The following is a 12,692-nucleotide window of genomic DNA, read 5'->3' as shown; positions in this document are numbered from 1 at the left end:
GAACTTCAGTTCCCTCCAGCTGAGGTGGGGGACTCAGTTTCACTGGCAGAGGTGGGGTGGCCATTTGTCAGAGATTCTGTCTTGTTAATAAATGTAGTCTTATTGATTTCCAATATATAAATTACAAAAGAGAGAGAAAGGTACAGAAACAAAACCCCAACTCTCTCCACTCCAGGACGGATCAATCTGTTATTGTTATTTTTAAATTTTTATTTATTTGGTTTTTCAACTTAAAATTTTACAGAGATATATCAAACGTAAATCATAAACACAAGATTCCAAGGAATCTCCTTCCATCCTCCCCTTTGTGGGTCCTATTATTAATCATTTCCTCCCACATCTTTTGTGATCATCCGAACCCTTTACCTCTTCCGTTATGTCCAGAATTCAACCTTAAACTACAAGTGATACTCCACTAACGATTTTAACCGTTAATCTAGTTAAGTTTGCCCAAGTCCAATCTGTGATTTCGGTAGCTGCCAGTCTTCAGCATTGCCAGTAAAGTGTTTCATAAAAGGATGCCGTGTTTCAAGAAAATCGCCCGCATTATTTGTATTATTTGATGCGCGTATTCTCTTGGTTAATGTTAGCAGTGCCGGATTTATGTATAAGCCAAACAAGCTATAGTTTAGGGCTCCACTCTCTTGGGGGAACCCCATAAAAATTAAAGGGGAAAAACCCCTGGATGTACATTTCCAAAATATAAGATATAAAACAAATAAAATAAAACAGGCGTAGGCAAACGGCCCTCCAGATGTTTTGGGGACTACAATTCCCATCATCCCTGACCACTGCTCCTGTTAGCTAGGGATGATGGGAGTTGTAGTCCCAAAACATCTGGAGGGCTGAGTTTGTCTATGCCTGAAATAAAACCTACATACAGCAACAGTGTTTTGTGTTGTGCAGGCTCCTATGATCTAAGGCCTGCTAGCCTGCTCCCTAAAATATCACTGTTTTGCTCCTTTCTATATAGAGGGTGCCTGCATTCTGCGCAGACTGCTTGCATGGCAACATGGGCAAATGGCTTGAGATACCTATGAGGTCCATAAATGACCATATAGAATATATTCAACCCCCCCCCCCAAAAAAGTGACAATTTGTTGTTGACAAAGGACAGCTGGACATATAAAGGGCCCCATTGCCTTCAGTAGCTTAGGGCCTTGTCAAACCTAAATCCAGCCCTGAATGTCAGGGGTTTTTTAGGCAGAGTTTTTTGCATTGCAGGGGACGAGATGAGCCTTCCAACCATACAATGCCGGGATTCTAATAATAATAATAATAATAATAATAATAATAATAATAATAATAATAATAATATATTATTATTATTATTTATACACCGCCCATCTGGCTGGGCTTCTCCAGCCACTCTAGGCAGCTTCCAACAAAATATTAAAATACAGTAATGCATCAAACGTTAAAAGATTCTCTAAACAGGGCTCCCTTCAGATGTCTTCTAAAAGTCTGGTAGTTGTTGTTCTCTTTGACACCTTTTCCTCCCTCCCTTGAGCAGAGGGCATGCTGGTGGTCAGCGGCGTGGACCTGATGAGTGGCCGATCCAGCAGCAACCGCCGGGCCCACCACACGAACGAGTTCGAGTATGAAAATCTCATCCTCCGCCGCGGCCAGCCCTTTGACATGAAACTCCAGTTCCGCCAGCCGTACGACCCTGAGGAGCACCGGATCTGCCTCGAGTTCCTTATCGGTGAGCGTGCCGAGAAATGGAGGGATATCTGGCCGTCGGTCGCGGGGGGGGGGGAGGAGTGGAGCAGGGGCCTTCGCTGCTTTTAAACAGAGCGTCTAGTCCTTGTGACTGAGCTGCTGAGTTTGGAGGAACTAGGCGAGACGGAAGCAGGCCAGAAATAGCCGCCCAATGTTCTGCAGCACACCTGGGTGTTGTTCATGTAACTCCGCTTTTTTTCCCAGTTGCGGAACCCATTGCCACATTGTACAGTGGTTCCTTAATCCGTTCCGGAAGTCCGTTCCAAAACCAAAGCGTTCCAAAACCAAAGCGCGCTTTCCCACAGAAAGTAGTGCAAAACGTATTCATCCGTTCCAGACTTTTAAAAGCAACCCCTTAAAACAGCAATTTAACATGAATTTTACTATCTAACGGGACTGTCAATCCATAAAATGAAAGCAATAGACAATGTACTGCAGTCACACAACCGATCCACCAGTAGCTGAACTGGGTTGCGCACAGTCACAAGAGCAAAACAAAAAAGCCACAAAAACGCAAAATAAATAGCAAAAACAGACAGACCTCAGTAACACTCCACACGGAAGCTTGGCACTCAAAATGGAGCACGTTCAGCTTCCGAAAAATGTTCGCAAACACTTACTTCCGGGTTTGCAGTGTTTGGGTTCCAAGTTGTTTGACTACCAAGGCGTTTGAGAACCAAGGGACCACTGTATAGGGTTGATGCCTAGCTTAGGGAAGTTCGAAAATGCACAAGGGAGGTATCTAAATGGACCTCCTTCTTCTGGGGAAGTGAGGACGGGTGAGAGGACTGTTGTTTTCGTTCCCCGATGATGGGCTTCCCAGAGGCATGTGTCTGAATGTATAGAGGGGCTGATCTAGCATAAGGTTGCCAGACGTCCCCGTTTCCCAGGGACAGTCCCCGGATTCACAAATCAGTCCCCATTCAAAATCAGTTGAAGTTGAAAAGTGTCCCCAGATTCATTGAAAAAAATCTGGTAACCTTAAATTCTAGCAGGCCTGCCCTGGTGCGTATTTTTTACAGGAGCTTGTACCCCTCTTTGCGCAAATAATATTCCGAGCAGAGAATGTAAGTTCCCCCTGGTGCAAATCATGATGTTCATGTTTTTTGTTTCTTTTATAATGATATTTATTGAAAAAAGAATTTTTAAAATTACAAAGAAAAGAAAAGACAAAATTACAGAGAAAAAAGACAAAAACAGAAAAAAGAAAACCATCATTTTCAAATTCTCCACTTTCATTACCTTCTTTCCATGACCTCCTCCTCCTCCCATCTCTTGCATCTTGATTAATAATTGTCACAGCAAATCCTTTCCATAATTCATAATATTCTGTCATTACATTACCTTACTCTATTTTCATCTTATCTTATAAAAAACCTTAAAACTTAAAACTTAAATCTTATTTTTACCAGCTTCTCATAACCATTAAAATCATGATGTTTATAGAATCATAGAATCATAGAGTTGGAAGAGACCACAAGGGCCATCGAGTCCAACCCCCTGCCAAGCAGGAAACACCATCAGAGCACTCCTGACATATGGTTGTCAAGCCTCTGCTTAAAGACCTCCAAAGCAGGAGACTCCACCACACTCCTTGGCAGCAAATTCCACTGTCAAACAGCTCTTACTGTCAGAAAGTTCTTCCTAATGTTTAGGTGGAATCTTCTTTCTTGTAGTTTGGATCCATTGCTCCGTGTCCGCTTCTCTGGAGCAGCAGAAAACAACCTTTCTCCCTCCTCTATGTGACATCCTTTTATATATTTGAACATGGCTATCATATCACCCCTTAACCTCCTCTTCTCCAGGCTAAACATGCCCAGCTCCCTTAGCCGTTCCTCATAAGGCATCGTTTCCAGGCCTTTGACCATTTTGGTTGCCCTCCTCTGGACACGTTCCAGTTTGTCAGTGTCCTTCTTGAACTGTGGTGCCCAGAACTGGACACAGTACTCCAGGTGAGGTCTGACCAGAGCAGAATACAGTGGCACTATTACTTCCCTTGATCTAGATGCTATACTCCTAGATGCTATGTTTTATGCCTAACACAAATAGCCTCAAAAAGCTCAGGAGTGGGGTCTCCAGAGTGGGGTCCCAGGCTTGCACCGCGAGGCGGTCACTTTGGTGCTGCTACCTCAGCAAAAACAACGCCGGAGGCAGCAGCTAGGAGTTCTGGGTCTCTGCAGCCGCAGCAGGTGCTGTGATTCTCCAGTGGTTTGACTCCACCCTTGGAGGTGCACTCCATTGCCTCTCAAGACAGATATCAACGACGACTTCACACAGTCCAGGTTCCTGTGATTCTAAAGTGTGGTGTAGTGGTTAAGAGTGGTGGACTTGTAATCCGGTGAACCGGGTTCGATTCCCCACTCCTCCACCTGCAGCTGCTGGGTGACCTTGGGCTAGTCACACTTCTTTGAAGTCTCTCAGCCCCACTCACCCCACAGAGTGTTGTGGGGGAGGAAGGGAAAGGAGAATGTTAGCCGCTTTGAGACTCCTTCGGGTAGTGATAAAGCGGGATATCAAATCCAAACTCTTCTTCTTCTTCTCACAGGGCAGGGAGGGGGTCAAACTCGATGACCCTCTACCGTTCTGTTTTGCTGCGATCCCAAGGTTCAGAGATGAGCCAAAACACTCAGCAGGGCTTTGCTCAGCTGCCCTAAGTGAAGCGAGGTTGCTTCTGAGCATGTGCAAAGTGCCTTTCCCTCTCCTTCCCACTCTCACCCACACCAAACATTTCTTGGTCAGAAAGTAACCAGGACAGAGTGGAGAGGCATCTCAGCATCCCACAAATTTCACTGAGGCCACGGCTGCAGTGTTCCCTCCTGCCACGTAGTTGTCAGCCGAGCTGCAGGCAGAAATTCACCGGGTGAAGCTTGGTTCTCAGCCTGCCCTCTTGGATTTCTGCCTTCCCTCCTCTTAGCAGCACAGTTGCACTGGGGTTCTGCAGCCAAGAGCTTTCGCTCCCAGAGGACGTTCCCCGTTTAGTGGCGGAACTGGTCTGTGCTCCTTATCTGCTCAAGTGGGCGAGGAATGTGGCTCTCAGCGTCCCGGGACGCGTTGCAAAACTTCGCTCGGGAGCGCAGGGTTTGGTAGCGGGGTTGGGCCGGCAGGCAGACTGTTTTCTTGGCTTCCGGCCCAGCCGTTCCCATAATTAAGCACTCGTCTCCCCCCACCCCAACACCGCCGTTCTGTTCCTCCTTGCCCGAGATTAAAAAACAGAAAACATCCCACCCTCTGATTATCTTGCAAGGCCGGCCGCCTCTGTAATTTCTTGAGTTTGGGGGCCGGGGGCTTTATACATTCCACGGCATTTGCTGGGAGGGGAACGTGCTCCTTCGAACGGCCCACCCAGAATCACAATATGGCCCCCTGCCCTCAGAGAGGGCAGACGTGGCGTTTTAGGAGAGGCACATTTTTGAACAGACGTAAGAGGTGGTTCGCAGAGGTCAAGCACTTGCTCTGTATGCAGAAGTCTTGGGTTCGATTCCTGACATCTCCAGGTACAACTGCGGAACTAATAATAATAATAATAATAATAATAATAATGAGTTATTTATTCCCCCTCCATCTGGCTGGCTTTCCCCACTCTGGGCAGCTCCCAGCAGAATACAGTGGTACCTCTGGTTACGTACTTAATTTGTTCTGGAGGTCCGTTCTTAACCTGAAACTGTTCTTAACCTGAAGCACCACACCAGCTAATGGGGCCTCCCGCTGCTGCTGTTGCTGCCGCCACCTGATTTCTGTTCTCATCCTGAAACAAAGTTCTTAACCTGAGGTACTATTTCTGGGTTAGCAGAGTCTGTAACCTGAAGTGTATGTAACCTGAGGTACCACTGTATTGAAAACACGATAAAACATCAAACATTCAAACTTCCCTGAACAGGGCTGCCTTCAGATGTCTTCGAAAAGTCAGATAGTTGCTTATTTCCTTGACATCTGATGGGAGGGCGCCACCACCGAGAAGGCCCTCTGCCTGGTTCCCTGTAACCTCACTTCTCTCAGGGAGGGAACCGCCAGAAGGCCCTCTGCGCTGGACCTCAGTGTCTGGGCTGAACGATGGGGGTGGAGACGCTCCTTTGGGTATACTGGGCCGAGGCCGTTTAGGGCTTTAAAGGTAGCTGGAAACCCAGGTAACATAGAATCAAAGAGTTGGGAGGGATCAACCCCTGCAAGGCAGAATTTTTTTGCCCGACGTGGGGCTTAAACCCACGACCCTAAAGAGCCTCGTGTTCCATTGACCAAGCTATGGGCCAATGACCGCATCACACCTTTAAAGCACAAAGCTCCCCCGCTGAGGAATCCTGGGAAGTGTAGTTTACCTTTCGCAAAGCATCTGGAACAAACAGCAGTTCCAAGGAATCCAAGGAATCCTTTGGGGGAAAACCATATGCCCTTTCTTAAAAGCAGATGTTGGGTAGTGATCTGTCAGGGATTCTTTGCGTGGCGAGTTCCCGCCCCCCACCAAGATAAATAAACACACGAGACACCATGATTAAGGTTAATTGGGCGAATTAGGCCACAACTTTATTGAATTCAGGAATGAGAGGCATTGGCTTAGGCATTGGTCCTAACAACTATCCGGCTCCAGCCCATTTGCTGGAGACACGGTGAAGGGTTAACACTGATCGGGGGAGTCTCCCGCTGAGGCACGTCGGCTAAGAGCTCCCCCGGGTCACCGCTTTGGGGCGTGCCTTTGGCCCACACCTCCATAGGCTTCGGACAGGGCCACGCCCCCCGGAGTCCTTTAACGGACCACCCTTCGTTCACTGGGGGGAGGTGATGGCGTTCCTCCCCCCCACACATCCTCTTAACCCCTTCTTACCAATGCCTACCGCCAGTGCCGAAGAGTTGTGACGAGTTGCTACGAGGTAGGCGAAAAACCAAAAGGCTGGAAATTGCCAATTGGGAAAAATTCCTACCATGCCCCTTGCGGCGACAGGCCGAAGCCCATAGCAAAGTCAGACCTACCTAAAGCCCATCTAAAGGGAGGGAGGGTGGGGAAACGTGGGGCTAGCCGGAGAAGAGAGGGCGAGCCCCCTCCGCTACGGCCCTAAATAGGGCAAGCCACGCCCCCTCCAGCCAGCCGATTGGCTGGCCGGGAGGCGTGGCCGGATGGGATTCCCCTGCTCTCGCGGGGGCTGAGACCAGCCCCCGCTCACGTGGGGAAGGGCGTGATGCCCGCAACCCCACCTCCTGGGGCAGGCCCGGAAGTGGCTTTGCGTGGCGAGTTCCCGCCCCCCACCAAGATAAATAAACACACGAGACACCATGATTAAGGTTAATTGGGCGAATTAGGCCACAACTTTATTGAATTCAGGAATGAGAGGCATTGGCTTAGGCATTGGTCCTAACAACTATCCGGCTCCAGCCCATTTGCTGGAGACACGGTGAAGGGTTAACACTGATCGGGGGAGTCTCCCGCTGAGGCACGTCGGCTAAGAGCTCCCCCGGGTCACCGCTTTGGGGCGTGCCTTTGGCCCACACCTCCATAGGCTTCGGACAGGGCCACGCCCCCCGGAGTCCTTTAACGGACCACCCTTCGTTCACTGGGGGGAGGTGATGGCGTTCCTCCCCCCCACACATCCTCTTAACCCCTTCTTACCAATGCCTACCGCCACCGAGCAGCCGCTCGCCGCCAATACTCTCATGCCTGAATCCACTCCCTTATCCCCTTAGCAATATCCCTCAACCAAAGATCGTTACCAGCATCCGAAAGATGCACGCCATCATACCGGTAGAGGGCCTCAATGTTGAAACGAATGCCTGGGTGGCCAATGACCAACCCCCCCAGGGCTGCCACTCTACGCACCACCGCCCGATCCAAGGCTTTCCTAGCCCTATTTATAGCTATCGGGCACCTGCAATCTCTCCAAACCCGCCTCTCCATCAGCGAGGCCCAAATAATTGTGATATTCGGGTAAGCTGCCTTCAGCTCCTCGAAGTCGCTAAAAATGTGCCACTGCAAATCAACTGCCTTCCTGTAGGCTAGGTCGTTTTCCCCTAATTGTATGAGTAAAGCGTCTGGGGGGCCCTCTACTGCCGCTCTGGCCATAACTGCCGGGAGCATCTCGGCCCAGCGCATTCCCCTCCGGGAGACCCAGGAAATGGTGATGTTAGGAGGAAAGCCCAGGCATGGCCCAAGACCGGAATTAATGGCGCGGACCCTGGCCCAATGCACAATACTGTGCCCGATAATCCAGACGCGCACCCCCATGTCACCTGTAGGAAATTGAGAGAAAAGGCCACGGTCAACCACTATCACAGATTCTTTCTCAAATAACGTTTGTACGCATCAGACTTCCAGCGACCTAAGTCCCTAATCCATTCTGTTGTAAGACCCAGGTGCATTGCCGTGGTGGCTGCTCCAATCCTGAAGGAGTGTGCTGCAAAATCTGCTGCGGGGATGCCGCATGCTGCTAGCGCTAAGCGCATGACCCGCGTGAACTGGTGCCGCGTCAAAGGTAAACCATCTGCGTGAATCAATAAAGGCCCTGCCGAGGTGACCCTCAGGGATAAGAAGCGCCTCGTGTCTTTTACTGGACATGGGCCAGGCCTACCGGTGGCCATCAGCTGAACCAGAGCCCCCCTCCCGTGCTGGTCTGTTTTGGAGCTGCGTATTCGTATTACCAGGTCCTCCCGTGACAGGGTAACGTCACTTAAAAGCAAGCCCCGGGAGGAACCGTGCAAACCTGCTTCATAAACTACCTCACCCACGCGCAGAGCTCCAAAAAAGGCAATGGAATACGCCGCTGAAAATAGGCGGGCCTCGTACTTTGACCAGCATACTGCACGCAATTTTTTTATGGATTTGGGAAAGGATGTCGAATGATATCGGCCTTCTTGTATCGCAGTTTGGGGGCTGTAGCCTGCGCCAACCCTCTAACGTCCTTCGTATAACAAAATCGTCACAAGGGTCAGTGGAAAATACCGCCTTGCAAAAGAATGAAATTGCTGCGGCTTGAAGGTTGAGGGTTCTGGGGGCGCGGCCCAAGCGTCTTAGGTAAACTAGGTAAGATAGCACCTCAGGCTTGACGGGAGGGGCATTGCTCTTGATGGTTCGGGTTTTGTCACGGAATTTTAAAAAATCTGACCAAGCCTTCTTATACGATCTCAAAGTGGAAGGTGCCAGTGAGGCCATTACTCCCTGAATCACTTCTGGCTCCCAGGCCTCTGGTCCCCATGCCTCAGGTCCCCAAGACTCCACAGATGTTCCGGGAACGGCTGCGGCAGAAGCTGTGCATCCGGTGCCAACGAGCGGAAGCGGTCCATCTGAAAGCGAGATAGGGCGTCCGCGATGTCATTATTTACACCAGGCACAAATTTTGCAGAGAAGTGGATGTTGAGCTCTAAACACCGGAGAACGAAGGAACGCAGGAGGACGCCTACCCTTGGTGACCGCGCGGCCTGCCTGGAAAGTACTGCCACCACGGCCTGATTGTCAGTGTGGAAGCACACCCTATGGTTACTAAAGGTTTCCGGCCACAGGTGCACCGCCACTACTATCGGAAAGAATTCCAGGAATGTTAAATCTCTGGTAATGGGGCCCCCTTGCCAGTCAGCGGGCCAGCGCTGAGCACACCATTGGCCCCTAAAGTAAACGCCAAACCCCTGAGAGCCCGACGCATCCGAATGGACCTGGAAGTCAACCTGTAGTGACAGGTTGTCCTGCCATAGAGAAATGCCGTTGTAGTTCTGCAAGAACTTCAACCAGACTTCCAGGTCGGATTTCACTTCCTTAGATAGCCGTACCCTATGGTGAGGGGAACGCAGCCCTGCTGACAACTTCGCAAGGCGGCCACAAAATGGGCGGCCAGGGGAAACCACGCGGCAAGCAAAATTTAAGTGGCCTAACAGTGACTGGATTTGCCTGAGTGTAACTTTCCTTAAGGGGAGCAGCTGCCGAATCAGGTCACCTAGCGCGATGAGTTTTTCCTTGGGAAGTTTTGAGGTCTGAGCGACAGTGTCCAACTCGATACCTAAGTAAACCATGGTTGTAGCCGGACCCTCAGTTTTGTCGGCGGCTAACGGGACCCCCAATTCTCCTGCTAGTGATATGAAGGCTTCAAGGAGCTCTGAGCACTTAACTCGACTATCAGCCACGAGGATAAAGTCGTCCAGGTAGTGCGACACGCCCTCGGCGCCGGTTCTAAAGCGAAGCGCCCAGTCCAGGAAGGTGCTGAATGCCTCAAAGGCTGCGCAGGCCACAGAGCAGCCCATGGGCATTGCTTTGTCTACAAAATACGCCCCCTCAAATTTGAAGCCAAGCCACCGGAAATCTTCCGGATGAACTGGTAAGAGTCTAAAGGCCGACTCAATGTCACATTTTGCCAGCAGCGCACCCTTACCGAACTTGCGTATGAGCCGTACCGCTTGGTCAAAAGTGGCATATCTAACTGTGCAGAGCTCCTGTGGTATTGCATCGTTGACGGACCCCCCTTTTGGGTAGGAGAGGTTGTGGATCATGCGATACTCACCGGGCGTTTTTTTGGGGACTATGCCTAGCGGGGATATATGGAGGCCTTCAATTGGGGGGACTAAAAAGGGGCCGGCTACCCTTCCTGCTTTTATTTCCTTACTAATTTTCTTTTGGGCAACCTCGGGCATCTCCCTCACCGATTTTTGGTTTGGAGGATCACTTGAATTGGGGGGATAGGCTACTGGGATCCTGAAACCATTACTAAAGCCCTCCCATAGGTATTGTGCTGACGTCTTGTTAGGGTAAAGGTCTAAGAGGTTTTTTAGCGGGGACAACTTGATGGGGGACCAGGCTAAGCCCAGGCTGAAATTACTGTCTGCCACCTTGGGGTCCAAATGGCGCCCCATGGCCACCTCTCGGTCCTTGGTTATAGGCGCCTCTCCCACCCCGAAAGGGCTGCCTCCCTTTGGTGCAGGCAGTGGCAGGGTGGTTACCGAGGCATTTTTCGCACTCGTGGCTGTACTTACAGACAGCCCGTGCACAAACCCCCTTGTTGTACTCCCAGCACAGCCGCCTCTGCTTTGGAGCGGTCTTCCAAGATCTTGACGAATCCTGGGGCTTCTTTTCAACGAAGGGACCCACGTGTTCTGACCAGTAATTCTGGTCCTTCAGGTCCCAGCGCGTGGAAGACAACAGTGATGCGTTTCTGCGGAAATCTTCATCATAATTTAGGGCAGCAACTTCCCCCGCTAAATCCCGCGCCCTCCTGACATGAGCCAAGTACGCAACCAAATGCATCGCCCGCTTTGGATAAGCCGCGCTGACGACGCCCATAAACACTTGGAACCCGTCCAGCCAGTTGTCAAAAGTACGTTCGGGTCTGGGTGTCCTGTACTTGCGATTACCATACTTGCGTTTCTTCTCCCCTCTACCCATAAGCTTTGCTGGCGGTATCAGTCTGAAAATATCTATAAATTCCCCACTGAGGATCTTATTCCTCTTTCTCGGGGATAAATGAGAGCCTACGATAAAATCAGTAGAGAGATTAGTGGACGTTTTAACATCCTGCAGCAATGCGCCATCCCTCCACTCGAGGGTCCCGTTAAAGGATTTCCTGTAGGAATTGGCCCTCCTCTCATGCACCCATAAAGGAAGGCCCACAGCGTCCTCCCCGTGGCCCCAGTACTCCACCCTAGGAGCATCGCTGTCTGAATCGGAAGAAGAAGAGGTACCTGAATCATCCTCTGAATCCGAATGCCTGCACTTCTTCTTCTTCTTTGAGGTGTGCTTCCTCTTCTCTTTCCTCTTCCCCGAGTGGCTCTCAGGAATGGCTTGATCCGGAACGGCCACCGCCTGCGCTGCTTGCGTCCCCTGGGCTTCCTCGTCGGAAGAAGAACTTGAGGCACCCTCGGCTGGTGCTGACTGCAGTTGTGGGTTCTGAAAGAGACTTGGAACACCTGGATCCTTTTGAAGATTAGTAGTCCCAGGACAATGAACGCAAGCCTTACCCTTTCTGCCTCCCCTCGGGGCCCCTTTTGCCTTGCCTGGGCCGGTTGACTGTGCCCGGGTATTCCTTTTGGGCCGTGGTGCTGACTCCTTGGCTGCTTTCAGCGCTGCTACCGCGGCTGCAGAAGTGCCGGGAAGTTGCACCTCGTTAAGTTGTGTGTCTGGAATGAAATCCTGTGTGAACGCTCTTGGTGCCTCAGCCACAGGTACCGCCACCACCGGTGCCGCTGTCGATGGTGCCCCTGGCGCCAGTCCTGGTGCCGCTGCCACTTGCGCTGCCGGTGTCACTGCCCCTTGTCCTGAAGATCTATGCCTATAGAAATCTTGAAACGCTGTGAAAAAATCTGCCAAGGCTTGAGGGTTACTTGGGATTACAAAAGGTTGGGGCTCCTCCTGATTCCCCTGAGACCCCCCAGCCACGGTGGAGTTTACTTGGTTACCTTGACCGGACATGATGTGATCTAGATCCTTGCTTATCTAGATCAATGAAACACCAACCACTTAGTACGGCTAATATGCGTAGCTCAGTATCGTCTGCACTGGCAAAACTTTAATGGAAAGATAGTTAACACACCCGACTGATCCTGATCAATATTGCGCACCGGTAATTCCCCAGTAAAACTCCAGACAATCACCTTAGCTCAGAATTGTCCTCACTGGATACCGACACCACGAATGAAGAGCACCAAAGAGCGCTTTATTATCTATGTATATGTATTATTATTCTAATTGTAGTTAACTATTTATTTATTTATTTAACTATCGATTGCTGGATTGATTGATTGTAACTGTATCGCAATTGAATTATTAAGAGCAATTAAAGCAATGAATTGTATTGGAACTTAAGGCTCCTGCCTCTTATATCATTGACCTTATTTAAATTAGAGCAGGGAGGTAAATTAACCTGTGAAAGCCAAATGCGTTGATTTCAACACAAGCACCTAATCAAGTTAATTATATCTATACGTAAAGTCTAACCGTGAGATGCCAAAGCACTTTAATTAAACCGCTGTAATAAACTATGGGCAGGATAAACTGCAGGCACACAGTGCCT

General features: G+C 50.1%; 2 protein-coding genes across 2 annotated transcripts in view; one reads left to right on the top strand and one right to left on the bottom strand.

Moving 5' to 3' along the window:
- Positions 1 to 12,692, top strand: part of TGM1 (transglutaminase 1) — a 66,450-nt gene that overhangs the window by 23,169 nt on the left and 30,589 nt on the right. The window contains exon 3 of the mRNA XM_081167803.1: positions 1,514 to 1,705. Within this exon, the coding sequence (XP_081023929.1) occupies positions 1,514 to 1,705 (192 nt within the window). The remainder of the gene's footprint in view (positions 1 to 1,513; positions 1,706 to 12,692) is intronic.
- On the bottom strand, positions 7,190 to 9,999 carry LOC308572140 (uncharacterized protein). The gene is made up of 2 exons (XM_081168063.1): positions 8,858 to 9,999; positions 7,190 to 7,935 (listed from the first exon to the last, which is right to left on the bottom strand). The coding sequence occupies exon 1, from the start codon at positions 9,937 to 9,939 to the stop codon at positions 8,866 to 8,868; it is 1,074 nt and encodes a 357-aa protein (XP_081024189.1). The 5' UTR covers positions 9,940 to 9,999; the 3' UTR covers positions 7,190 to 7,935; positions 8,858 to 8,865.

Source organism: Podarcis bocagei (assembly GCF_964188305.1).
Source record: "Podarcis bocagei genome assembly, chromosome: 13".
NCBI classification, from domain to species: domain Eukaryota; kingdom Metazoa; phylum Chordata; class Lepidosauria; order Squamata; family Lacertidae; genus Podarcis; species Podarcis bocagei.
The sequence above is the reverse complement of the archived record's forward strand: the minus strand, read 5'-3'. Positions and strand labels throughout refer to the sequence as shown.

What these genes read in the sequence shown, in the direction of transcription:
- LOC308572140 (XM_081168063.1), bottom strand. Translation starts at nt 9,939, where the DNA reads ATGCCCATGGGCTGCTCTGTGGCCTGCGCAGCCTTTGAGGCATTCAGC.